A 27,596-nucleotide genomic window follows, 5' to 3' on the forward strand; every position below is an offset into this window, starting at 1 on the left:
TTTTATTAACAAATTTATTTCCCTAATTGGGTAACGTATCTCAGTGCTTGACTCAAGGGCATTGTAATAGGTTTCCACACTGCAGAAGGAATTAATTAGAACCGTTGGCTCTTGGTTCTGTATTTACGCTTGTCCACCCATCTTGTAAACATTGCGCCTGATTGCCTCGGTCCTCCAGGCTCCTCTCGCCTGACTCCCCTCGCCTGACTCCCCCCCCCCCCAATAAATAAATAGAAAGCGGAGAACATTTCGCATCCTCCTCATGCACAGTCTGGTGCCACTGGAAGCTACATTTCGTGGTCAGAGTCTGGCAGAATCATCACTTGGCACAGGACCTGCCTCTTCAGGGGCAGAAATGGAGAAGCTGGGGTCTGGGTTTGCCAGTGCTGTGTCTGGGCTTGTCCTTGTCCACTCAGAGCCCAGGGACAGAGCTGGTGTCGCCTTCTGAGGAAGGTAAGGGACATCCGTCAGCTGTCTGCCCTGGGGGCGGGCAGCCCCCCCACCTGCCCCCGCCAGCAGAAAAGCCATGAACTGCGGATGGCTTCCTTCAGGCTCCTTCGGGTTGTTTTTTGCCTCACAGCTTGTGGGGACTGCTGCAGGACACCACGGAAGCATCTTTAAATGCAAGAACTCTAGAATCTCCCTGTAACGCTGGCCTCTAGCACCGGGCGCTCCCTCCCTGTCCCCCGGAAGGGCACCGTTTCACACACCGTCCACCCTGCTGTGTCTGCATTGGGGCGAGACGCCGGGCTACGTGGAGTTACCTCCAGAGCTGGTTTCTTAGCAGCTGTCAGCACAGCCTGCCGTGTATAGAGATGATCTTTGAACGTAGATATAATTATTACAGGGACATCTCAGCTACCAAGAGGTCCCTTTTGAGAGCTGTATTCCCAGAAATTCTCAATGGACTGGACACGTCTCATGCGCCCTCCTGAATATCCCGCAGGATCTGGATGAGGTTTTCCAGGCCAAAGATATAGCCGAGATCTGGCCCATCGTAGGTGGCTCGTTCATTCCAGGAGCCTTTGTATGTTGTATGAGCGAAGTCGATCATGCGGACGTCGACCTTGGCGAGGGTGTCACTGCTGCTGGGGGCGGCCTCCTGCCCATCATAGGTGATGAGAAGGGAGCTGGAGTAGAACCTGTAGGAACTCTGGCTCCTGATGACAGAGAGGAGGGCTTGGAGCTGGTGCTGCATGGGCTCCAGCAGCTCCGTCCGCAGGCGGGTCCCGTCATGCAGGAACTGACAGAGAGCTTGTCGGAAGCCCTCCACCGACAGCTTCCTTCCATAGTACTTGTCTTTGCAGAGGAAGTGCTTCTTATCAGCTTGATAAACCTTACATTGAAAAAAGATCAAGAATGTGAAGAATTGCAAACTTAAAAATTTTTTTTTGTCTCTCTCTTTTTTTTTTTTTAATTATAGGGCTGGACCCTCGGCATATGGAAGTTCCCAGGCTAGGGATTGAATTGGAGCTGCAGCTGCTGGCCTACACCACAGCCACAGCAATACCTGATCTGAGCCACTTCTGCAACCTACACCACAGCTCCCGGCAACACCGGATCCTTAACCCACTAAGCAAGGCCAGGGATCGAATCTGCATCCTCATGGATACTAGTTGGTTTTGTTACCACTGAGCCACAATGGGAACTCCAAACTCCAAAACATTTTTTTTTTTTTTTGGTCTTTTTGACTTTTCTAGGGCCGCACCCGCGGCATATGAAGGTTCCCAGGCTAGGGGTCTAATCAGATCTGTAGCCACCGGCCTATGCCAGAGCCACAGCAACACAATCCGAGCTGCGTCTGCAACCTACACCACAGCTTATGGCAATGCCAGATCCTTAACCCACTAAGCAAGGCCAGGGATCGAACCCACAACCTCATGGTTCCTAGTCGGATTCATTAACCACTGAGCCATGATGGGAACTCCTTCAAAACATTTTTAATTGCATCTGCTACAGTGGCAGCATCGTGAGCTAACATAATCTAGAGAGGTTTCTGGAAAGCAGGGCAAAGATGGCTGCAATGCATGGCAATATGATCTTTGTCTGAGCAGCTGTGCAAGCCTTTGACAGGGGAAAATGTTTGGATCTCCTCTGTGAATTTCCAGAGTCAGCCTCCCAATCACAATTTAAACCCTGGGAGTTCCCATCATGGCTCAGCAGAAATGAATCTGACTAGTATCCATGAGGATATAGGTTTGATCCCTGGCCTCACTCAGTGGGTTAAGGATCCTATATGGACTGTGACAGGCCAGCGGCTACTGCTCTGATTCCACCCCTAGCCTGGCAACCTCCATATGCCGTGGGTATGGCCCTAAAAAGATATTTAAAAAAAAAACCCAAAAAAACAATTAAAACCCTGGCTTCTGGCCCTCTTCAATGCAAATATTAGCAAACCCAAGCGAGAAAGCTTTAGTAGGAATCTGAAATCACAGCCAATGGCCTTGGAAACCCAACTAGATTCAGTTTTCTCCTCCAGAGTTCACAAAATCCTTCCTCTGCAGATTCTAAGGAAACCGTAATAGCTCCGGAGGCAGAGTGGGGTGAGCTGTTTGAAGATAAAAAGACAGGCTAGGAGTTCCTGTTGTGGCTCAGTGGTTAACGAATCTGACTAGCATCCATGAGGATGCAGGTTCGATCCCTGGCCTTGCTCAGTGGGTTAAGGATCCTGTGTTGCTGTGAGCTGTGGTGTAGGCTGCAGATGCGGTTTGGATCTGGCATTGCTGTGGCTGTGGTGTAGGCTGCAGATGCGGTTTGGATCTGGCATTGCTGTGGCTGTGGTGTAGGCTGGCAGCTGTAGCTCTGATTTGACCTCTAGCATGGGAACCTCCATATGCTGCAAATGCGGCCCTAAAAAGAAAAAAAAAAAAAAAAAGACAGGCTAGACCAGATGTGGATGTTTTCAGGCAGCCAATGCAGTCAGTGGAACTGGATGGAGCAGGGAGATTAAAAGCCTCTCTGTGGGGCTGGGGCTCACCTCCTTGGCACCAGCTCCTCCTCCCCTCCAGTCGTGTCTTGACCGCCAGAAGGGAGCAGATAGCGGAGAGATGCTGAGCGAGGGGCAGTGGCAACCACTCCCATCCCATGGAGATGGCACAGGCAGCAGCAGAGGCTGCAGTGGCTGGCCTGGCTGGAGGGGTACTTGGCACACCTCTGCCTGGCACACCTGGAAAGGGCTGCCTGCACTTGGCCAAGACAGCTTCTTGGGTCTTCCCTGCCTTCAGAATACATGGTATGTTTACGGAGAACCAGAGTTGCTATTGCCATTGGAGGGCTGGAGATCAGCTGCTGTATTAGCCATCATAGACACGCGACAGCCACCACTTTCTACACAAATCAGATCGATTTCAGAAGGTTCAAGGTCCAGAGAGAGATTCCATTTACACGCCGCTCTCTTGGGGCCAGTGTTCTGAGCCTTCTCAGGGACATCTGTGCCACAAATTTATAGACTCAACTTCCAGCGTCAAGGGGGGGCAGTTTCAATTAAGGAATGTTTACCACCAAATCGGTGTCTGGTTGTCTTTGAGTGGATGGGCTCTGAGAGCGAGTGGGTGGATCTCCTGCTGTTCTCACTGCCCCAGCCCTGAGCCACAGCAGGGCAGCCAAGTTGGAGTGTGGGGCCTGGGCGATGAGTTAACCATCCCTTTGCTTTGTTAACCAGAACAGGGAGTGAGAAGGAGCAGAAAAGGCATAGGAAGAAGAGGGAACAGCTGGTAAGGATTCAGAGTGCAGAAGCCTCATGGCGTCTGAGAAGGAGGGCAGCCAGCTGCCAAGTCCAGGAGGTCAAGAGCTCCACGGAGCTTGGAGCAGCGTCCCCCATTCCCGCCCAGCCCTGCTCACACACTGTCATCAGCGGTCTGCGCGCAACATGGGCGGGACCCGTGCAGCCACTGTGGGAAGTTCCAGCTGCCAGAGACCCCAAGACCAGTTAAAACATGCTGGCGTTTTGACTCCACCATCCTGAAAGGTTCTCTTTAAACAACCCATTGTGTCCTAGACCAGGATGTGCGTCTCCTCGGAGAAAGAGGGGCCCGGCCCCCCTGCATGCAGTCTACCTATGCTGCCTGCCTGCACTGCCTACCTGCACACTGCCTAACTGCGCTGCCCACCTGCACTGCCTACCTGCACACTGCCTACCTGTGCTGCCTACCTGCGCACTGCCTGCCTGTGCTGCCTACATGCGCACTGCCCACCTACATGCCACGTACCTTCACCACCTACCTGCATGCCGCAGATGCGCAGGCCCAGGCGAGCTGAGGTGCTCTGCGCACACTTCTTCGCGTGGCGGGCCTTCTTCTCCTCCGATGCATCGTCCCCGTGCTGCCGGGTTCCCATCTTCAAGTCCAGGATGCAAGGATGCTTGTATTGCGACACGATGTTCTCCAGCAACAAGAACCCTGGTTGCTCTACGTTAAGGAAGCCCCCAGGGACAGAGGGCCACTGCCCCTCAGGAAAAGCCTCCCTTCACCCCTTGCTCCACTCCTGTTTCTTTTTCTTTCTTTCTTTCTTTCTTTCTTTTTTTTTTTTTTTTGTTTTTTTAGGACCGCACCCGCAGCATATGGAGGTTCCCAGGCTAGGGGTCAAATTGAAGCTACAGCTGCCGGCTTACGCCACAGCCACAGCAACACGGCATCCAAGCTGTGTCTGCGACCTACAACACAGCTCATGGCAATGCTGGATCCTTAACCCACTGAGCAAGGCCAGGGATCAAACCCATGTTACTAGTCAGATTCGTTTCCACTGAGCCACAACAGGAACTCCCCACTTCTGTTTCTTTTACTGCAGACCAGCCTGTCATCGCTACTAAGCATGCAAGGCATTAACTTTGCCGGCCGCTTCAATAAGTCCATTTATTTAGGGGCCTTTGTGAGTATGTGAGCTTCTTTTCCTTTCCCTTTTTGCTCTGAGGTTGAAATCTAAATGCAGGCGTGAAATCTGTGGCAGGCCATGCCCAATTTACATTTTATGGCAGAAAATCATAAGGCTAAAACCTCGAGTCACTGAAGGGGCCAATACCTTTTGGAAGAAGTGGGTTGATGTTGGCTTCGGCAATGAGTTGCAGGAATATTAATTTCAGAGGAATAATTATCCTGCAAAATCTTCTTAGGGATTAGGGTTGCAGATGTGTCTTAGTAAATACTGCAAAGCCAGTCTCCAGTTTGCAGGAAGGAGCCCAGGGTTGACAAAAGGGGTGTTTCAAGCCTGAATTTGCTCACAGAGTCTGGGGGTGGGGGTGGGGGTGGGGGTGGGAGGAGGGCTTCCCCAGGGGTCTATCCCCAAGGACACCTCCCTAAGAAAGGGGCCACATGCGCTTCTCACCCATCAGCTCCGCGACAGCCACACGGAGAATCGGGAGGGATGCGGGGACTCACCCAGCCTTTGAGCCCCTCTGCTCCCACTGCCCCCCAGCGAAGCAGAGACCCCGGCCCAGCCCATCCTCCCTGCTCAAGGGGCAGAGATATGACCAGTGGCCAAAGAGGGGCTGTGTGCCCAGCTTTACCCCTGTCTGCCTTCCTCAGCCCCTGTTTTTTCTTTTGGAGAGAGATCTGGTTTCTTCTAGGTCCCATCTGAGGACTTGCACCTCCTGCCATCACATCAGTCTCTGCCCTGCCGCTCCCCCCACCCTGTGTGTATCCCCCCACCCCCAGCCCTGCAAGTGTCTCCCTCCCAGCCGCTGCCCCCAGCTCCTCCCTGGGCCCTGTATGTGTCCCTACCCCCACCCCTGCCCCCACCCAGCCCTGTGTTTCCCGCCACCCATCCCTCCCCTGGCCCTGTGTGTATCTCCCTGTCCTGCCTTGTGTGGCTGGCGGGGCACACGATGGGCAAGGATACGGTGCCGCTGGTTCTCGGGGTACTCGGCGCACAGGCGGCTCAGGTGGGCCTGGTGGCAGTGCAGGCCCCAGGGGTTAAAGCCTCTCTTCTCGGCCTGGCTCCCGTCGGCATCTCCCAGCAGAGGGGAGACCTGGGCCTTGAGGTGGAGCTCGGACCTCAGGAGCGCCGTGGCCGGGCTGTGGGCGAGGGGAGCACATGCAGTCAAGGGCCCCCGTGGTTGGAAGTGGGAGGACAACTTGGAAACCCTGTGTAGGTCCCAGTCTGTGCGTGGACCATGGTTGGAAGTTGACCCACTGGGCCCTCCTGGGCTGGACCCTGACAAGGACGGTCCCTGGCTTCTCCCCAGAAGCCCTGCGGGGCCTCAGATTGCCTTTCCTACCAGCTAAGGCCTGGGCCAGCAGGTCAGGCCAAGCCGCAGGCCTTGAGGAGGTCTCTGTGGGCACCAGCATAACTCACAGAGCGTGTCACCTCCTCTGGTGGCTGAGGCGGCTGAAATTCACTTGCAAGTGATCCAGGTCATTTCCTCCCCCAGGAGGTAGCCACCCCGCCTGGGGTCAGAAGGCTGGGGGCTGAGGCGGCTGCCCGGCATCCTCAGCATCAGGATGAGAACCTCAGACCCCGGTCCACCCTCTCCTGTCCCTGAATCCTGTGAGGTGGCCGCCAAGCCGTGAGGCTTCATTCCATCCCACCCCCAACTCCCGCCTCTCCGTGCTCCTTGGGATCACGTGCTTTTGCTTCCCGTAAAAGTTTAAAAATCCCCAGGGGTGCTTTTCGTCTGAGAAAGTTCAGCTAAGAGGGTCAGAGGTTTCAGAGGCCTCACCGGGACCTCAGTGCCCTGAGCCGCCCGTGTCCCCAGCATCCCCCGCCCGCCGCCCCGCCCCCTGTGCCTGCGGTGACCTCTCTCCTCGTCCTGCCTCGACCGCTGAGGAAGAGGATTCCAGGGAGACTTTAGCCACACTTTTCCTTTCTGTCAACTATTCTGCGCATTTCCCCCCAGAGACCCTGGCTGCTCTCAGGGAAACAGGTATTTAATTAAACAAATAGACACTGGGAGTCTGCTCTGTGTAGGACCTGGTCTGTGCATCAGCTTCCGAGATGAAAGGCATTGAAAGTCTCCCTCTAGAAGTGGCGGCAAAGACACGCTTTCCTTTCTTTGGTCACCTTGGCTATTCAAGACAGAGCCCTCATCTGAATTTCTCATTTTCTTGGGTTCTGGCCCTAATGGGGAGCTGTTGGCCTTGGCACGGGGGAGCAGGGCTGGCCCTGCGAGAATCGAGCTGCCCTGCCTCAGCCACCCCGCCAAGTGGCCTCACCTGTCCTTGACTGCGTGGGCTGGCTGGGTGTGCTCCCACTGGGCGACGGGGAGGCCGCCGCCGCCGCCACAGGTCTGCTGGAGAGTCTGCCATATTGCCACCGCTGTTGATTCCTCCGTGACCTTGAGGGGACCCCGGTTCTCCTTCAGCGGGTTGGCGACCAGGCTGAGCCGGCCGCGGCTGTCCTTCTGCAGGTGCACGGTGATGGTGCCTGTGGAGCACAGGGTGGGGGAGCAGATGGCGTTTACCCCAGTGCCCGTGGTGCCACCGGTGACATCCTGTTGAACTGCAGTTTCATGGCACTGGTCAGCCTCCCCCCCACTCCTCTCAAGGACGCGCTCTGGAGCTGCTTGAGCCCGATCCTGATTGGGATGAACCCAGAGCCATGAGGCCTGCAGAAGGTGGCCTTGGGCCCATGTCCACACAGCCTCTGCATGGACACCTTGCTCTGCCCCTTCATGCTTTAAGCAAAGCAGCCACGCACATCGGGTCCTTGCACTCCCGTTCCCCGTACATGGTCACACCTCGCGGTCACACCGCAGGCCCCCACCTGGGCCCAGCCTTGGGCATCCAAGCTGGTCCTCCCCAAACAGGGCCCCACCTCTGAGTGGCCCTGAGTGAAGCCGGGGGCCCCGCCCCCCATGTCTCCTGCTGCCTTTGTCACCCTTCCTCTCCCCCGTTTATCTGTGTCTGGCCAGCTTCTCCCGGCGCTCAGGTGGCCCCTCATTCACCCTCCCGCCTCCCTGGCTTTCGCACGGCTGCCTGGTCCCTTTGGTCAGACGCACAGCCTGTGACAATCACTGACAGGATGTGGTCTTTGATAGAAAACAGGAGAAGAGCGCGATGTCTGACTTGCGGAACCTCTTAGGCGCAGAGTCAGTAATCAAGGCGTGGCCCCCACTCCAGCTGCTGCTGGCAAGTGCAGGATGCGCTCGCCAGGCTCCTCCTGGGGCACACTGGCCGACCCGGGGCCTTGGCTCTGGCCCACACGCGAGCAGCCTGCGGTCACCCCTTTGGGCACATGCTCTGGTGGCAGGGCCCGAGCCTCTCTCCAAGGATTGGCATCCCACCAGTGCCAGCCTCGCTTGACGTCTGATGGTAAGACGCGCATGGCCGGGGCCCGGGAGCGGTCACACAAATGGCCTCTGGAGCCCCTGACCCCCCACTCTTCCTGTGGCTGGTGCCCTGAGGACCCTCTGTGCTCCTCCCACTAGCCCACTCCCCACCCTTCTCCACCCTGCTGTGGGCCTGGGGCTGATGCTAAGCAGTGCGTCAATGGCTTCCTTGCACAGTTTTCCAGCGGGTTTGGCCAGTGAGGGACAGGAGTGCGGGGGACAGGTGGGGCCTTTAGCCCAAGGTCCCTGCCGGCTGAGCTTGCTGCTGCCTGGGCCGAGTTTGTCATCGGCCTCCCACTTGCTGGGCTGTTCTGCCATCACCTCACCTTGGCCTTTCAGGCCTGGGGGTGGTGACAGCTGGTCCCCGGCTGTGTCCCCATCCCCACTGTTCCCCTAATCCCATGAGCACGTCTGCAACACGTGCAGAATTTAGAAATTCTGTTTGCCCCCCTTTGCATGTGCTGCTCATTTTCCACTGGGACCCGAGAAGGAGGGGTGCCTGTGATCTCATTCTCCCCAAGCTTATGTCCTCCCTGGGGTCACTTGGTCACCTTCTCAGCTTCAGTGTTCATTTCTGCTGAACAAGCCATCAAGGCACCTGACTCCCTGCCTGTGTCCCTGCCCGGCCCCTGGTGGCTCAGAGCAGACACTGATTTTTAGAGCTGCTCCAACATTCAGCAGGTGGCTATTCAATCACCCGTCTCCCTGGGCCAGGCCTGGCACCTCAGTTTCCCTGCGACCTAAAGCTCAGCCCGAGAGTTCCCTCCAGCTCCCACAGCCTCTGCTTTTCCTCAGCCCCAGGGTCCTGTGAAGGAATCATGACGCGGCGATAACAGGCGTGAACCTGGCGCCTGCTCTCCACCTGGACACCAGTACGTGGCCCCAGCCCTGGCATCCCAGAGCCGTGCTGCTCCTGAGAGCAGGGGCTGGGCGGCCGGTGGGGGAGACAAGCACAGTGGTGATAACCACTGCCTGCTCTTTTACGCCCACGATGTGCAGGCGTAGCGTGATTTTGTTCTGCGCTGAGTTAGGCAGAGCCGGCAAGGCGCCTGACTGTGGTCTCCCAGGGGCAGGGGGATTGAATAACTTGCCCAGGTCACACACTCGGAAGGGGAGGGGCTCTGGAAGGCCATGCTCCTGGGACATGGGAGCTCGGGACTTAATTCAGAGTTGTCCCCCTGTGTTCGCCTGTGTTCAGAGGAGGCACATTCCTGCTGCGTCACAGCATAGTCACACTTGTTCTGGTCACTCTGTTCCGAGCAAATGAACAGAGAGGCTTCAATGCCACTACCTTGTGAGAGAGCCATCAGTGCGAGGGCCAGAGCCCCGAGCAGCCCAAGGACATGATGTACCGTCTCCAGCCTGGATGCCTGGTGGGAGGGTCTCTGTACTGGGTCCAGGAAGGGGGCCTGACCTGGGAACTGCCCCAGACCCCAGCACCCACCCCTCCATGTGAAGAAGGTGGCCTCTGTGCTTGTCCTTGGGAGCTTGGAGCCTCCTGGCTGCCCGGGAGCCAGGGAGGAGGCTGGCCAAGGGCAAGGCCGTTCTGATCTTGTAAAGTTCAATCCACCATCTGGCGGCCCCTGGCCTCTCCCACTTGTGAGGCCCTGGTGACAGGCCTCCAGAAACCACAGTCCCGCAGAGCCCTGCTCCCAGGAGGCCTCCTGGGAGAGAAAGGTGACCTTCCCACCTCTCCAGGCTCCAGCTCTTGTCTGATCTCCTCAGTTCTAGAGTCTAAATAGATGGAGGCAAAGAGGTACAACAGTCTAAAACCAACAAACTCCCAAAGTCATGTCTATTTGTCATATTGTTGGAGCCACCAGCCAGACTCCTTGTCCCTGCCTTCCTGCTCTGTCACCCTGTGGGCCTCTACCTGGCCCTAGGTCTCCATCTCTCCTCCATTCTCTCTTGCATCCCTTGGCCCCACCCCACCCACCCTCTGGAACCTGGGACCCCAGCACACAGTCTCCAGTGGCCTGCCCTTAGTCTCCAGCAGTGGCCTGTCAGTGGGGTCCACAGCCCCTGGGACTGGTCCCAGCCTGGCCCCAGCCTGCCTGTGTGTCTCTAGGGACTGGGTCTCAGAGGCCCACAGGCTGCCAACCCTCTGCTGCCCCTGCCGGGCCAGGAGAGTGGGCAACCCAGCCAGAGCCCCCCCCACCCCCCGCACCTGCTCACCACGCTGCCCCCAGGGCCTAGATCTGCAGCCTCACAGCTGAGCAGACAGGATGCTCATGGCCACAGATCATAGGCCGGAGCACATCAACTCTTTCCATTTGGCCGAGCAGCTTCTGGGAACGTCTTGTCATGGATTTATTTTTAAGCTCATGAGAGCATGTATTCGCTGCCGCCTGTAACATGAACCTGGCTCAGCCATGAACCAGCTGGGCTTGGAGAAAGTCCTCGCTCACCCACAGGCGACGGGCAGTGTGGGAGGCAGAGGGGCACAGCCGCAAGACGCTGTCGTGCCTGAGGAGCCTAGTAAAAGCTCCGGGGAACAGGGAGGTCCCCTGGGGCGCCAATGGCCCCACCCAATGTGCCGATGCCATGACAGGGCCAGGTGGGCAGGAGGCAGACAAGCTGTTCCCGACAGGAAGCAAAGGGAGCCCCTGGGGCAGCTTCCTGGACATTGGAGTCCCCTGACCTGAGATCACCAGCTGAGTGACCCTCCCTCATTGGGCTGAACACCCCCAGGCTCTGGCATCTGAGGAGTCGGGTCACTGGTGGGGCCAGCCTGGAGGGCTGAGAGCCTGACCTTGGAGATCTGAGTCCTGGGTCTGCTTCATGGGCTGTGTGGCCTGAGGAAGCCGGGCAACCTCTCTGTGCCTTTGTTTCCTTACCTGCGGGATGGGGATCATAGGAGTCCCTTCCTCCGAGGGTTGCCCCAGAAATGGCTTATGCTGTGTTTGGCACCAAGTGAATATGAAGGGTTGGCCAAAGTTACTTTCCTTCGCCGGTGAAACGCGAAGCCTGCGCAGCCTGAGGCCCTTTGAAAGACCCTTTCCCATCCTAACCCTAACCCCTCAGCTTCCTGCCCCAGGCACCTGAGTGTGAAGGTCTCAGTTCTGGGCCTTTCTTAGTGTTTCTCCAGACATGCATTCCCTCGGTGGTGCCTGGACACTGGCACCATGTGGGCGGTGTTCTGGCAGGTGAGGGAAGCCGCATTCCTTGTGTTTGGGGGTCACACCAGCCCCAGGGCTCAGCTCTGCCCAACCTCCACCCTCAGTCAGCTGCATGGTCTCATCAGAGGATGTCCTGTGGGTCCCTGACCCAGTACCTCCTAGGCCCTGTGGCAGAGACTAGAGTATCCCTGCCCCCACCCTTGGCGCGAGGATCAGGGTAACCTACCAAGTTGGCAGGGCCCAGGGTGGGTGGAACTGAGATGGGCCCACGCTGAGAGGGGAGCAGGGCAGAGGGGGGTCCCTGACAGCAGTCCAGACCCTGAGCGGTGCCATCCTAGCCCCACCAGAGAATGGCGTGAGCAGACAGGGAGCAAGGGCCCAGGAAGGTGTCCCGAGATGGGTCAGCCCCTCTCACTTCCCTGTCTGTGACTGCCCAGGCCGATGGTCTCAGCTCTAGAGCTGAGCCGAATCAGCATGAAAAGCTGCAGGCAGGAGGTCACCCTACCTGAGACCTGCCACCCCTTTGCAGGCTTGAGTTCAGTTGTGAAGGGACAGGCGTTAAGTCCAGTGGGAATTCTAACAAGATGGGTAGTGACCCATACCTGATGGGCAACTCCAGCCTGAGGCCCCCGAGGGCCCCAGGGGAGGCCTGCACAGGCGACACGCCAGCCATGCACCCTTGTCTCTCTGGTCTTAGCTCAGACTCTGAGGAGGGCCCGACCATGACTGGAGCAGGGCCCTGGGCTCCAGGCCTTTGCCCCATTGGTAAGTCTCAGTCTGGAGCAAGCTCGGTACAGATTCCTGGGCCCTGAATCCAGGGATTCTGATTTCTAGGTCTGGAATGGAGCCTGGGAACCTGCACTTACAAGTGCGGGCACACACACACATGCACGCACACACAAGCACCAGTGATTCTGGTAAGTTCGTTGATCCCAGATCATGCTTTGAGAAACGCAGATGTACGTAGGCCCATCTTTCCCAGCTACCTCCATCACTGAGGTGCAGTAAGTTTTTTGGGTTTTTTTTTGTCTTTTTAGGGTTGTACCCATGGCATGTGGAAGATCCCAAACTAGGGGTTGAATTGGAGCTGCAGCTGCTGGCCTACACCACAGCAACAGCAACACAGCATCTGGCTGTGTCTGCAACACAGCTCATGACAATGCTGGATCCTTAACCCACTGAGCGAGGCCAGGGATGGAACCCACATCCTCATGGATACTAGTCAGGTACTTTACCACTGAACCACAATGGGAACTCCAAATGCAGATAAGTTTTTAATGGACTTATTTGGATGTTATCACCTTCAATACAAATCCTTAGATAATGAGAGGGCAGGAGTTTGCCGTTACAAGGTCTAAAATCCTCTAAAGGCATTTTTTTCTGAGTATGTATCCCTTTGCAGGGTGGTCAGCTGGCAGGGTCCTGCCCTGAAGTGCATTTACCAAAAGTTGGGTGTGGACAAGATAGCCTGCTGCGTGGATGCTGGCCAGCTGCCCCCATCCAGAAGCCCGCAAACAGCAGCCTTGCACCCAGCCTCCTCTCCCAGAACCCACCTTGTGCTCAGATTCGGAACACATACCGCTCATGCACCATGTCCCCAGCCACACCAGGAAGGCAGCCGTGCCCGGCTTTGCCTCTGGATGAGGGTGAGAATTCTGGTTTCCCGAACACATCGGGTCCCAGCTCCCCCGTGCCCTATTCTAGACCTGAGGCTCCAGCCACCCACCTGTCCTGCGTTCATCAACCTCAGTTACAGAACTCAGCCATGGCCTCCCTCCCCAAGCACAGACCAGAGTGCCTCATTGGTCTCACTCTCAGTTCCCCAAAGCCTGACAGCCTGAGCAGGTCTGTAAGGACCCTGGATGGCCTCACGCTCCAAGCCTGGAGGCTTCAGAGTTCAGAGAAACAGCGAAGGCCAGCCAGGCTGTGGGAGAGGGCAGGTCTCCATGGCAACCGTAAATGCACTTGGGTGCTTGAGGAAGAGGCAGGTGCATCCGGACCAGCCTGGCCCAGAGCGGGAGCGCCGAGCGACCCTCACCTTTGTACTGCGGGGTGAAGCGCTTCATGGCCAGTGGCAAGGACTCGTAGAACCTCTGCTCCCGGGAGATGAGGGGCTTGCACACGGTATGCTCGTCATACGTCATCACGCTCAGGTGGCCCCCGACCTGGTGCAGGAAGGGCTCCAGGGCCACGCCCACCCTGGCGTCCCCCGCGTCCACACTGTCCTGCACAACCATGCCTCAGCACCAGGATGGGGCGCCCTGCAGATCCACAAGAGGGTGGCTTGAGGTCGAGGTAGCGGTTTCCGGGCCGAAGGGGGCAGTCAGCAGCCCTTCAACTTCTCCTTAGCCTGTACCGCTGGCATAACAGTGTCGTCCTGGCTGAGGGCTCTCGGCAGGGGGAGCCCTGGAAGCAGAGGGGGAAGGGAACTGAGGTGAGGGAGATGGTGTGCTGGTGTGCTGGGTCTCCCCCACACAAGACTGTAAATAGGCATCGATTACTTCTGGAATAATCTGTTACAAGCAACTGGTAACAGGAACGCCTCTGGGGAGCAAAGCTGAGAGGGAGATGTTTCACTAAATAACACACATTTCACTGTTTTGTACCTTTTGAATTTAAATACCAAAACATTTTAAAAAGAAAAGAAAAGAACATCCACAACTCCAAGGCTCCAGAGTGCAGCGAGTATGTCTGAATTTTTCATGTCATCCCCCCACCCCACCCCCATCACCTGCCTTGTCTTGGGAACTTTGATCTCAGCCCCAAGCAGAAGAGAGCAGAGACCCTGCTGTCGGGGACTCGCCAACCTGCCAGGGCTGGAGGGGCACAGGAGCACTCCGTGTCTACAAGCATGCCTATAGGCTGGGCACCATCATGGCTCCACAACATAATGGCTGTGTGACATGGGGAAGTTATGAAACCTCTCTGGGCCTCTGTTTCCCCATCTGCAGAATGGGATAATAATAACACCCATCTCATGGAGTTAGGGACAGAACTGAGAAAGCCCACAAAAAGCCCATGAAAACGTTCGCCGGGCACCCAGAGCGACGTGCTTAATACATGTGATCGATCCTAATTATTTCCAGCATGACTGCCGTGGCGGTTAGAGGTTCCTACCAGCCGTGGGAAGGCTGGCCGCTCACCAATGAGGAAAGCGCCCACCTGGGGCCAGGAGCACAGGCAGAAGTGAAGCGGGCTCCTTGTCTCTCGGCCTGGTCCCCCAGCCCCTGTGCGCCCTTCACCCTCCCTAGGGGTCGACGTGCTGGACCTCAAGCCAATGCTCGATCTCTGGGCTGGAAGCACGGCCCCTAAAGATGTCCTGACTTTGTCTCCCGAGAGCACCAAGGAGACACCATGAGAGAGGCTCTTCTGGCCGTATTCATCCTATTCGAGAGGACATTTCCGCAGCGGTGACCATCACCACGGAGTTATTAATACTCTCTCCTTTGCTGGACTCCTGGCCGAGGATGCAGCCAGGCTGGGCAGCACTGGGCATGATTAACCTCTATCGACCTTTACTCCCCGCTGTGGGCATGGCTGGCTGACTGCACGCACAGCAGGGCCCATCAAGTTGCTCAGGAGTCCGGCTCAGAGAACACCGCCACCCAGCAGGACCTCCAGCACAGGTGGTGACGAAAGCCTCAGCCTGGCCCATTTGTTCCCCTCCACGGCGTCTCTCCCGAATGGGCTATGGCTTGGCCGGCACAGGGCACCCCTTTGGAAGGGAAAGGGGGGGCGTCTTCTGCCCGGGTTGTGCATTTGCTTTGTTGGATGCATGGCTGGAGCTTCACGGGGCAGGGCCCTGGGGTGGGGAGGGAGCTGTGCCTGAGTGCAGCCCAGGTCTTTCCCAGCCCTGCTCTGAGAGCACAGAAATGAGCCCTCCCTGGGATCGGCCCCCAGCAGCTGAGAAGTTGGAAAGTATCCAGATGTGAAGGAAATCGGACTCGGCCCAGGGTTGGCTTGATTTCTTCTGTCTGGTTATCAGATAAGATCGCACAGTTGCTTGGCAAACCCAGTCCTACTTGCAAACTTGGCCGAGACATGAAGGAGGGAGGAGGAGAAGGGCCCGGCAGCCCAACACCTCTCCTCTCACCAGACTCGTCTGTGGCCTTTGCCAGCTGACCTGTCCCCAGGGAGAGGGGCAGGGGCGCTTCTGGTAAGCAGAGAGACAGCCAGGTTGTAAAGTTCATTTATAGCCTCTCCTGGAGGAGCCGAGGCCCCGGCCCTCGTGTGCTGATCAGGCTTGCCTCCACCTTTGCAATCCCAGCTCAGCGGGCATGTCTAGGCGGTGTCCCCAGCAGGCCCTGGGCTGTGGTGCTAGGCAGTCCCTGCCCTTCTTTCCCCACACCTCTCCAAGAGATGTCACCTCACAGTGGTGGCTGGGAGGAAATAATCAAGTAGATGGGAACAAACACCAGCCAGGCAATGTTCCTGGTGCCCGACATCAATTAACCCACTTAAGCCGCAAAATTCCCCCCTAAGGCAATTAGTGCTATCAACCCCATTCTACAGATGAGGAAAATGAGGCACAGAGAGGTTAAGTAACTTGTCTGTGTGCACCCAGCTACTGGGGGAGAATGGGGATTCGAGCCCAGAGCACGCTTAACTGCCACGCTGCTGTTCATCTACCTTCAGAGGCAGGTAATGGAGCCCCAAGGAGGGTGGGCCTTGGCCAAAGCCAACTGCAGCCCCCGGCTGTGCAGGGACAGGATCTGGATCTTCTGTCCCCCAAGCCTGGCTTCTCCTCCCAGATGCCCCCGGCCTGCCCTCCCCCACCTGAGGACAGGAAGTCTGTGTCCTCGTGGTGGGTGGGGTCCATCCTTCTGCAAAAAACAATGGGGGCGGTGGGGGGGGGGGTCAGGGAGGCTCCCCAGAGCCGGGGCTTGGTATCGACCTGCTTGGGACGTTCTGGCATGGGTGTCATCAGACCTGAGAGTCACTGCCATTCCCAGCACCGCCCCCCTCCCGCCCCTCATCCCGCCCCTCACCCCCAGGGTCAGAGATTCTCAGAAGCCCTGGCCAAACCTTCTCCAGGCGGATTTGCCAGAAGACCCAGGCCTCCAAGAAGCCCATGCACAGCAACTCAAACTGCCCTCAACAGACTGGGCTGCCTGGCAGGGGGTGGGCAGTCTGCTGGGTGACAAGTCTGTACTCTTTAGAAAGCTGGGCTTGAAGCTGGGCAGACTTAGGCCCTTCCACTCGAAGGTCATCTTAGGCTGTGGGTGTCTGAGGGTCCTCCAGCTGCCGTGGGGTCTGAGGTTCTGACGCGGGGTGTGAAAAGGGACGGAGAGAGGCCGAAGGGCGTGGCTTCAGCCCCCAGGACGCCTGCTGCGCAGGGCAGGTGAGTTTTGCTGCTCTCCAGAGGCCCCTGGTGGCTTCCCCTTGGCATCGAGGCTGACCTTGGATGCGCAAGGAGGCTGAGGTTTTCTGTCTTCATGGGGTTGAGCTAGAGGTCTACCTTCATCCCACCCTCTGCAAGTCCCAGACGGATAATTCAGGTGGATGGACTTTTCTCAGCTCAGAACTTCCTTTTGCCACGTGCAGGCTTTTCCGTCATGGGCCTGGGCCTTGGCCCTGTTCTGTGTCCCCAGAGCACTGGGCAGGGAGTCAGGTGCTGAAGCCCCTGGGGTCACCTGGGTAGCTGTCTGAGTCTTGGTCTACTGCCACGGCCACAGCCTTGTCCTGATGCTCAGATGATAAGATACACAGCCCTCCGTTGTGGAGGCAGCTTCCCCAGTGCCTCTAGTGCTCGGGCCCCCTTTGGTGCTTTGAAGGGACACACATGTCCATCCCTCCGCCCTCCCCCTCCCCCAGTGCCTCTGCTGCCCCATGGCACACCTCCTGTCCAGCATCCTTTCCCAGTGCCCCTTGGGAAGGGAGGAACAAGAGGCAGAATGAAGTGGGGGAGAGAAGGAGGAGGGTGTTCCCCCCCAGCCAGAAGAGCTCAGTTTAGAGCCCCCTCCCCCAGGAACAGCAGACAGGAGGCTCCAGGTCCCTGTGTCCTCTTGGCCTGTCACTGGGCCTTGTCCTGAAAGAAATACCTCTGGGCCTCAGTCCAGGAGACTCAAGCACTGATTTCTCTGATGGGGCCCAGCCTCGAGCCGGCTGTTCAAGGAGGCCCTGGACCATTTGCCTGCATGCAGTCCTGCGGGGCCCGAGTGAAGCCGCACCTGGTTGCCAGACACCCCCTGGTCTGAAGGGAAGGTCACAGGCAGCAGGGCCTGTGGTTGCGTTTGGCTTCCAGACTGGGGACAGGCGACAAAGCCAGTGATGCCAGGCACATGACAGATGCCCCCCTCAAGCGGAGGTGGATGGGGCATCGTGGCCGTCACTGCCCGTTGGCGCACTTTGCTTCCTCTTCCTGAGAGCCTTGGTGTATGGAACCCTTTTCCCACGGGCTCAACCCAAGTTCATGGACAATTACAGAAGAAGGTGCCTCCCCGCCTTCAGGGCAGACGGCAGGCGAAACCACAGATCAGCCTGGTAAGGGCTCAGCTTGGACCCAGTGAGCCGTGAACTCTGTCTTCATCAAAGGCTGTCAGAACCGTCTACCTGGAACTCCCTGGCTGACTATGGTTGTTGCTATGACTGTTCACAAATATTCTGTTTTTTTCCTGTGGAAACACAGTATGACTGCACTCCCCCTGCCCTTTGAGGGTGAGGGTGAGTGTGGCCCCGTGATTTGCTTTGGTTGATATAATGGGGGTGATGTAACAGCAGGTTGCTTCCGGTGGGAGCTTTCAGAGAGCAGCTCCGTGGTTCTCTTTTCCTGGCCCCGGGGATCTTGGAAGGGCAGCCGCTTCCTGAGTGACTGTGCATGTTGGGCGTGCAGCATGACAGAGAGATCTGGGCTACATCAGGCTTCTGAGACTTGGGGGTGGCTTGTTATGCAGCACGACCTAGTCCTTTCTGACTAATTCACCGACTCACAGCCAGATGCCCAGTGGGGCCCTGAGGTTGAAAGCCACCTCAGGCCCTCAAATATTTCACTGTACACAGATAACATCGTCTGTGATAAAAGCCACTCCTATTAAGCAGCTACTGTGGACGCCTGCTTTACCGTCCTCACCTCTGCTTCTCAAAAGAGTAACTTTGAGATGGAGAAAAGCTGAAGAGCTTTCCCAGGACAAGCGCTAGTGAGCACTGGCCCTGGGCTGCAGCCCAGGGAGTCTGTCTCATCCTAAAGCCCAAGCCTGTCATGTCTCATCAGGGATGGGCAGCCGCTTGGGCCCCCGCTGGTAGCCCTGAGACTGAGTGGGGGCCAGGGTCCTGTCTGAGGACCCTCTGTGCTGCCTCAGCTGGGGGCTTCTGGGGGCTTGCCCTTGGCTGAGGACGATACCGCCAGGCGCTGGGCAGTGCGGCGTTCCACTGGGGTTCCACCAGGCGCTGGGCAGTGCGGAGTCACCGCCGTGGGTGGAGGGCTCTGCCTGGACCCCTTGAGACCCCACCCAAAGCCAGAGCACAAGCGTTTTAGCTGCAGACCAGCAAAGCCATACCCGTGAAGCCCAGCGATTTCTCAAGTGGTGCGAATGCTCTGCTGAGGACCTACATACAGATTCGCTGAAAGGCCTTACTGAGTTCCTAGCATTTTTATCATCATCTCTTTTCTCAATCAACAGATACTAAACGTATAATGAGTATCGCAGGGGGACTCGTAGGGAACAAATTATGCTGAAAAATGAGTTCTAGTTGAAAAGCTTAGAGATACTGCTGTGGCCTCCATGGGGGTGGGGAGGGGGGGTCCAGGAAGGGTGGGAGATGGGGGAGGTGGACAGAGTGAGGCTCGGCCTGGGGGAGCTTCAGGAAGGCCTCTTTGCGGGGGGTGTGTGGGGAGCCATTGGGAAGGGCAAGGACAGGCTGGGAGCCCCCGAGAGCTGGGCTGCGTGGGGGGTTGAGGTGGGTGTGGAGGAGGCCAGGCTTCCCGCTCTGTCTGGGCAGGAGGGGTTGCCTGCCATGATTATCGCCCGAGGTGTGGAAGACTTGGGGCCACATCCCAGTAAATCTGAGGGGAGGGGTGTGTTCGGGGAGGAGATAATTAAGAAACAGCTTGTAGCAAAAGAAGACTGCAATCTAAACGATGTCGGGCTGCAGATTCAGAAGCGGAGCCGCTTACAGCCCTGCCCTCTTGCCTCTGAGGCCCCAGAGTGCATTCCACAGGCCGCGTGAGCCAGAGATTTGGTACCAGCACCACTCAACGTCTCTGTGACGCCCAAGGGAGCATTTTTTAATCTATTAGAGATGAGAAGACCCGAAAACCATTTAAAACCTCCTCGGTTATAATAGGCAGGAGAATTTTGGAGTTTCTCGCCTGGCAGAGGGTTGTGCATCATCTGAGAAAGCACAAGATGATTTTCTGGGGCAGGGGGAGGAATCAAGTCTTAAAATCCATTCCGTAAATGACCTGAGGGCCGTGAGATGGCAAGCCCTCTGTCTGCGTGGTCCCCAGCCTGGCGGGATTGGTAACGAACGCCGGGGGACAGCTCATGTCACCTCCCGAGCCGTGGCTGATGGATGTGGTTTTGGAGAGCATCTGTTTCCCAGGAAGGCCTGATCTCCAGAATCACTGAGCAATACTTCACATCCCTGACTTATTTCTGAGCTGATCTTATCCTTTGAGGAAAGATTTTTTTCCCTTCTCCTTTTCTCTTAACATTTAAAATCTCCCAACGTTCCTCCAGCCTGAGGACCAAATGCGATTTTAATACAGCGATTATTAGTTTAGAAGCCCTTCAACCCCTGACAAATGTCCTTAGCAGCGCCAGCAATGTTCCAAGCTTGCTGTCAGGGCGGGAGATGCATGGGGCAAAGATGCCTCAAGAGGCTGAGAGCCACTGGGAGGGCTGCAGGGGGGAGGGCAGGGCTGGAAGGACTGCTCTCTTCCCTACCACTGACATCTGCCGACCTCAGGACAGCACCTGGGGTCCCGGACTGGGGCATAGAGGGAACTGCTCCCACAGCCCCTCCCACGCCCGAGTCTGCTCAGGCCCTCACCCCCTGAAAGCCATGCCCAGGGTCTTGAAAAGGGTGAACATCCAGACCTCTGACGCTTTCCTCTCGCTTTCCCACCTTTCTCTCACGACAGCACCAGCCACCTGCCTTAGGAGCTAATGGTTAGTGTGGCATCTTTATGACTCTAAGAAGCAGCTCTTTAAGGTCAAAACACAATCGTGAGGTCTGGGGGGGGTGTGTGAGTGTGTGAGTGCGAGTGTGTGGCCACTGTTCCTCAGGCCCCAGAGCTAACCGGCCATCAGAGGGTGAGCCTGTCCCCAGCAGAGGGCAGCAGCAGACGGGCCATAGCCGTGGGAAGAGCAGGCACTCCAGCTATGAGCCCCTTGGCCGGGTGACCACGGGCTGCGTTCCCCGCCACCTTGGGTTTGCCAGGCTGTCCTCAGTCAGCCCAGAAGTGTCCCCGCCCTTCCCGGTCGGCTGCTTCCAAAGGTCTCAGAAGTTCCCATCAAGGTGGATGTCCCCCCCTCCCCCACCCCCGCCCTGCTTTCTCTGCAGGTTGTAGGGTGGGGGGAGCTTCCTGACATGGGTGAGGTGCATTCTGAGGAGACTCACAGGGAAGGGACCCCAAACCCAGGGCTTGCCAAGGAGGTGGGCCGTGGGCGCTGGAGAGAGTCTGAGCGGGTGTGGGAGTGGCCTTCAGCCTCCATGGGTCCTCCCAGAGCCCCGCAGATCCACCCCTCTGATCCAGCTGGGCCCCCGACCCCACCAGCTCCTGAACTGGTGAGGCCCGATGCCCATAAAGTTGACGGGTGTGGCAGCCCCGGGGAGAGTTTTGTTCTGCTCAGAGCGGGAGAAGGCTGTGGGCCGTGGTGGGCAGAGCTCTGGGAGACCCTGGCCACGGCCATCTGCAGAAGAGGGATTGGCTTTGGGGGAGCAGGGGCGCAGGGGCTGGGAGGCCTAGCCTGGCCCAGCTCCCTGCCCCTCCCCTCCCAGCCTCAGTAACTGCCCTGGACTGGGAGCTGCTGACCTGGCCGTGTTCCCCTGTCCTTTCAGTTCAGCAAGTCACTGTGGTGGGAACCCAGGTGGGAGGGTGGGAGTTGGCAGAGACGTTTGCAGATGGAAAGAGACTCAGGAGTTAAATGGAGTGACTCCTCGTTTGGATCCTGCTCTAAACGAAACATCGAAACCCATTTAGGGGCCATTGGGGAGCAACGATTATAGGAAGTGGACATTCTTAGGGGGCTGCTAACTTCGTCAGCAGGATAAGGCATGCGGGTCACATAAGAATCTGAACTGAGGTGTTTCGAGGGGAATGCAGTGATGTCCATAAATGCCTTCGAAATGCCTTAGCCGCAGGGCACCCAGTGGAGCACACACGGCAAAACTCCATCAACGGTGTAAACCCAGATGCAGGATAAACGAATGTTCATTCTGTCATTCCCTCTATTTTTTCTGTAAGCTTAAAAGTCTTCTTAGTAATAAAGGCTAAAAAAATACCTGGTAGCTTTTAAACACTCTAGAAACCTGAACCTGAATCTCGGGGGAGGGGCCCCTGTGGATGTTCTTAAGGCCCCCAGAGAGCCTGAGGACCTGGTGGGCTCAAGTTCAGGTGTCAGGTTCACCGGTGGGCGGGTGAGGGGAGGCCCCTAAAGATTCTGCCACTGCCTGGGGTGGTGACATATCACTTCCGCCCCACCCCTAGGGGGCGCCCAAGCCCAGGCCACTGCGCTGCCTGTAGGTGCTGACGTCACCTCAGTACTGGGGCCCCACGGTGTGGGGGGGTGCTGAGACAGGACATGCTGTTCCAGGGGCCTGGGGTACTGCCCATTGCTCCTGGGCCAGCTGCCCCTGTGAAGGGTTAAACCCGGAGAGGATGGGGTCCTGCCCCCAGGACCTCCGGCTCACCCCAGCCCTCCCATCCCACACAGAGACTGCGGGACGTCTAGGAAGGGGACAGTGGGAGTGACTCCAGTGGAAGGGGAACAGGAGCAAAGGACACAATTCCGACGCTGCTGAACGCACCAACCCCTCTCCCGACGCAGACACACCTCCACAGAGCAGCACGCCAGTGGCGGGCCCTGGATGGAGAAGAGGCCCATCCCCTGGGTCCCCGGTGCTACGAACAGGCCCTGGGACCATAAGGCCTCCACCCCCCATCAAAGCCCCCCCTCAACCCTTCCCCGAGGCAGCACTCACCAGAGCCTCACTCCTGGTGGGACGTGGGGAGTGGCCGTAGAAGAGAGGGGTTCCCTGGAAAGTGATTGTTTTCAGTGCTCGCTCTGTGGTTTTGGGCAAGGTTCTTCCCAGAGGCCAGCGTGGAGGGTTGCCGTCCACCGTGGCACTGGTAGAGGGGCTGCCCGGACTCAGGTTTGTCCAGAGGGCTGGGCTACGGAGGCCTGGGGGGGGGAGGTCAGCTGACCCTCAGCTGGCTGGCCGGCCAGTTGTCAGCAGGTGCTGGGCTGCTCTGGGGGCAGGGCCAGAGCTCCCAGGAGGGGGTGGGGAGGGAGAGGAGGGAGCCGTTCTGGATGGATGGGTGTCTGGATGGACGTCAGGCCCCGAGGGCCAGTTGCACCCCCCCTTCCTCAGGAGAGCCTGAGGGCAGGGGACACAATCCCCCTGGTCTCCCTGCCCCCACCCTCGCTGCCGGTTTGCCCCAGGCAGTGGCTGCTAGAGAGAAGTGTCATTGCAAGATAGTCAATCAACAATCAACTTGAGGACAATCAAGTTTTTGCAGGCCCTTGTGTGTGCTTCATCCTCTGCTGGGCTGACCAGGAATCTGCCAGAACAGGGCCTGTTGTGTTTGTGGGGTTACAGTCCAGCCTCTGACTCTGGGCCCCATCCCCCATGTTCTTGCTCTCTCAGGGGCTCGAACCCCCACCCCCTGGTCTAACAGGGCCCGGACCTGTCCTACAGCACCCGGAGAACCACTGCCCTCCCCCCATCTCCACGCCCCCGTGGAGCCCTCACTGCGGGCTGTCTGCCTCTCACGACTCACTCAACCAAGCAGGTGAGCCCGGTGGTGACACAGGGGACCTGGGACATGGGGCAGGACGAGAACCCCGGGCTCCCGGCCCTCATCCTGGCCATCCCCTGGCCACTGTCCACTCAGTGCTCTCTGCACCCACTTTGGGGCTCTGGGGGCTACGGCCCACCCATCCGGTGCCTCTTCCTGGACACCGACCTCCTTTCCAATGCCACCGTGAGTCCTCCCCAGAGTCCTCCCCACTGGACAGGGTGAGCCCCGCGGGCATGACCGGGATTCCTGGGGAATGAGGCCTGGGCTAAGGCAGAGGGAGGGGCCGGGGCCCGCGGATCACATTTCACATGGGAAAGCAATGGTCAGTCTGCCGGGCGAGCCTTGGCCTGCCAGTCCCTCACCGTCCCATATGCTGGGCTCCAGTTACGGGGCCTTGGCAAAGGGGCTGTGACTCCCTTCCCCCCGCCACTCCCCCACTCCCCTCTCCCTCCAGCCTGGACTCACATCCCTGTTCTGGGAACCTTGGAGCCACCACAGGCCGAGTGGGGGTCCCTTGGGGCACCAAGGGGACGGGACCTCCTGCCCAGAGGGCCGGGCCTGGCAGACCCTGGGATCATTCCCATACTTGCTTTCTGCGTGTATTTTGCTATAAAGAGCTGGATTCCATACTGACTTTTTTTTTGGGGGGGTGTACCCTTGGCATGTGCATATTCCTGGGCCAGGGGTCAAACCCACGCCACGGCACTGACCTGAGCTATAGTAGCGACAACATTGGATCCTTAAGCTGCTGAATCACCAGGGGACTCCCATACTGACTTCCTCTTCACTCATTTACCCAACAACATTTCCCAGCCCCTGGTGTGTCATCTAAGACCCACAGCAGTAAACAAAGCACCGGTGATCTGCGGCTTTCCATTACGCAACCGGAGAGGCTGCTCTATTTCTGTTTTCTGACTGTGGCCAAGTTCTCTCCGTTGTCATTTTCCTGAAGCTTGGCTTCGGATGCCTGCGGCTATGCCTCTTTCCGCAGCCACGGCAGGGACCCACCTCTGCCCCACGACCACTCCCGACCGCCCTCTGGACCTGGCTCCTGTCTCTCCTCCGGGAAATCCGCCCTGATCAGCGGTCGGGCTCTGTGCACCAAACATTCCAGACCGGCTCTTAGAGGCCACTGTTTAGAGGCAGGAAATGCCAGGGCCACATAAGCACACTCCAAAGATCTGAGACCCTCCCCCAAGGCGGAGGGCTGGGCTGGTCCCTCCCTGGCCTGCTCTCCCATCATCTGCCCCACCACAGCCTCGACTGATATTTGAGGACCCACCCCACCCCCACACTGCTGCCTTCCACCTGCACGTGCTGTGGATTTCACGGCAAACTGGTCCCCTTTCCTCCATCTCCATGGCCACCACCGGCTGCCTCCCGCACGAGGATGACATCAGTAGCTCCGGGTGCTGTCCTCACCTCCCCTCACACTCCTGCAGTCCTTTCTCCCCAGACTGATAACGCCCTTTCGATGCCGGCTCAAGCGTCACCTCTGCCAGGAAGCCCACCCTGACCTCCCTGACAGAGTCCGCCCCAGTGCCTTTCTTTAGAAACACTTCTCCCAGAAATGGTTGCGATTTTCCTTGTGATGGTTTGCTCCTGCGTGTTTCCCTTCCTTGAGGACAGTGACTTGGCTCGTTTTCCTTAACATTCTGTCCCCAGCACATAGCACAGCGCAAGCCTCCCAGTACCTGTTTGATGAATGAATGCGTGAGTGGATGATTGCGTGAACAGGTCCTGGGTCTCTGCTTCCCCTCCCAGCCTCTCCATCTTGCTTTCACAGCAGAGGGAGTGTGGGGTCAGGAGCCTTCGGTGGCCCCGGGCATGGCCTTGACCTGGTCACTGTGACATCCTTCCTTGGCTCTCTCTCCGCCCCCCGCGGCCCCGCCACTGCCCCCATGACCCAGTTTTCCGACTCTAGTGATGACAACAACCCTTGGTGTTCCAGGACGTGTCATCACCCCTTTCCCACAGAATAAACATCGAGGCAGCCTTGGACGCAGCTGACCAGCCCAGGTTCCAGCCAGAGCTTCCGCCCGCTCCTCCCTGAGCTAGGCCCCCTCCCGTGGCACCCCAGCCTGGCTTACAGGCCTCCCCTTCCTGCTCTTCCCCACCCTGGCCACGTGGGGGCCCCCAAGTCAAGGGGCAGACGCTGCCACCCCCTTCCCCTGTATTGGAAGGGGTCCCATTTTATAGCTTGAGGCCGAGGCTCAGGGCAGGATCCCTGTACAGTCTTTGCACCTCCCCCCTCCCCCAGCCAGCTGCTATGGCCTCTGTTTTCTTGGCCCGCTTGCTTGCTTGCTTGCTTTTATGTGGAGGTTCCCAGGCCAGGGATTGAATCTTTTAACCCACTGTGCCGGGCCGGGGATTGAACCTGAGCCTCTGCAGTGACCTGAGCCGCTGCTGTTGGATTCTTCTTTTTTTTTTTTCCTTTTTTGGCCACCCTGAGGCATATGGAGTTCCAGGGCCAGGGATCAGATCTGAGCTTCGGCTGTGACTTACACCTGCTGGATCCTTAACCCACTGTGCCGGGCCAGGGATTGAACCTGTGTCCCAATGCTCCAGAGATGCTGCTGATCCTGTTGTGCCACAGCGGGAACTCCTGTTGTTGGATTCTTAACCCACGGTGATGTGACTTTGGACATGTGTCTTAATGTCACTGAGCCTCAGCTTCCTCATCCATGAAGCGGGAATCATTTTCTTCGGGTTACTGTGACGTTTCCAAAACATAGCAAGTGAAAAAGGTTTAGCAAGTTCTGAATATTGGCTGTGATTCTAATTATAAATGCCAGCGGGTCCTTGTGAATGGGCCTCAGCTGGGGAGGGGAGGCACAGCGGCCTTTCCAACCCTGAGTTCAGGTTCACGGCCTGACATGGTGACAGGGGACAGTGGCCCAGAGCATTTGACCCTGGGACTGTCTCTACACTGCAGGACACGTAGGTACCACAGAGGCCATTACAAGGTGCTCTGGGAGATGAAGGAGGGGGAGGTTAATCTGCTGGCCACGGGGAGGCACCTTGAGCTTGGCAGAGAAGAGCATGGCATTTCCAGAAGCCTCCAGAGCAGCTGGGGGCGGTGATGGAGAAAGGACACTTCATCTCCCCGCTTTGAGGGCGGTTCCAGGGACTGTGTGTGAAGCCAGGACTGACGTTTCTGGCGAGGACAACCCTGTCCAGCTCACACAGACTTTCTGTCATTTCATAGACGAGGAGCCAGAGGCCTGCAGAGGAGGTGGCTTCCGGGGATGTGCAGCTGGGGACCCGCAGCTGGGGGAATAGAGCAAGGCAGGAGCCAGATGTGCCAACTTTCAGGCCGGGGTTGACTTTCAGGTGTTGGTGGTGGGAGCCGGGGGGAAGGGGGACACTTACTTGGGGAACGGGGACGCGCCAGGTGATGGCCTGGGGCTCTCAGGAAAGGCTGGGCCGCACCTGGGAAGAGAGATGGGCAGGGAAGGCGGGAGGGAGGGGGTTGTGGCTGCTGCATGTTATTTATGGCTATTTCTCTGCAGGTCCTTCAGGGCCGAGAAGGTAATTGAATGAGTGAGCGTGAGTAAACGCGGGCGATCATTTAATTGTGGCAGAAAATGAAGTTGGTTGCAGCTGGGGGCCGCCAGCCCATTACCATCAGCCCTGGTTTCTGCTGAGCTGGGCAAGCTGGGCTGGAGCGACCATCCATCCTTGGCCTGCCCCCACCCTGTCCCCCGGTGGTCATCCCCAGGCCAGCCAGGCCAAGCCTGGAGGCTGCTACAGACAGGGAGGGGTCAGGAAAACCCACAAAGGCAGGAGGTATGCTTAGGGCCTGGCAGCAGGAGCTGGGCTTCAATTCATGTTTGGGAAGTTCCCGTTGTGGCTCAGAGGGCTAGAGAACCCGACTAGCATCCATGAGGACATGGATTCGAACCCTGGCCTTACTCGGTGGGTTAAGGATCTGATGTTGCCATGAGCTGTGGTGTAGGTCGCAGACACAGCTCGGATCTTTCATTGCTGTGGCTGTGGTGTAGGCCGGCAGCTGCACCTCTGATTCCACCCCTAGCCTGGGAACTTCCGTATGCTGCAGGTGTGGCCCTAAAAAGACAAAAAAACAAAAACCCGTGATATTTGGAACAGCATTGTCGGAGGTTGCAGACAAGGAGCTCACCCTCTCCTGAGAACATCAAAATCACAACTAACTGCTGAACAACCACTGATCAAAAGAGACCCTACATCCAAAGAAAAAGGAGAAAACCACAACCAGACTGTAGGAGGGGCA

At 57.7% G+C, this 27,596-nt stretch overlaps 1 protein-coding gene across 3 annotated transcripts; it reads right to left on the reverse strand.

Moving 5' to 3' along the window:
- Positions 1-25,184, reverse strand: IP6K3 (inositol hexakisphosphate kinase 3). 3 transcript variants are annotated; one of them, XM_084967957.1, is made up of 6 exons: positions 25,039-25,184; positions 13,418-13,785; positions 7,146-7,356; positions 5,833-6,008; positions 4,222-4,397; positions 1-1,336 (listed from the first exon to the last, which is right to left on the reverse strand). In XM_084967957.1, the coding sequence occupies exons 2-6, from the start codon at positions 13,614-13,616 to the stop codon at positions 920-922; spliced, it is 1,179 nt and encodes a 392-aa protein (XP_084824083.1). In that variant the 5' UTR covers positions 13,617-13,785; positions 25,039-25,184; the 3' UTR covers positions 1-919. The 3 variants fall into 3 exon arrangements, with proteins under 3 accessions (XP_084824083.1, XP_020954264.1, XP_001925794.2); XM_021098605.2 differs by lacking the exon at positions 25,039-25,184 and adding an exon at positions 22,525-22,693 and having other exon boundaries at positions 13,418-13,640; XM_001925759.6 differs by lacking the exon at positions 25,039-25,184 and adding an exon at positions 22,525-22,693.
- Between the last annotated feature and the right edge of the window lie 2,412 nt (positions 25,185-27,596).

This window comes from Sus scrofa, chromosome 7 (genome assembly GCF_054392235.1).
Source record: "Sus scrofa isolate SSC_HxYL_T2T_F1_AM1 chromosome 7, Sscrofa_HxYL_maternal_Yorkshire_Landrace_v2.0, whole genome shotgun sequence".
Taxonomy (NCBI): Eukaryota; Metazoa; Chordata; class Mammalia; order Artiodactyla; family Suidae; genus Sus; species Sus scrofa.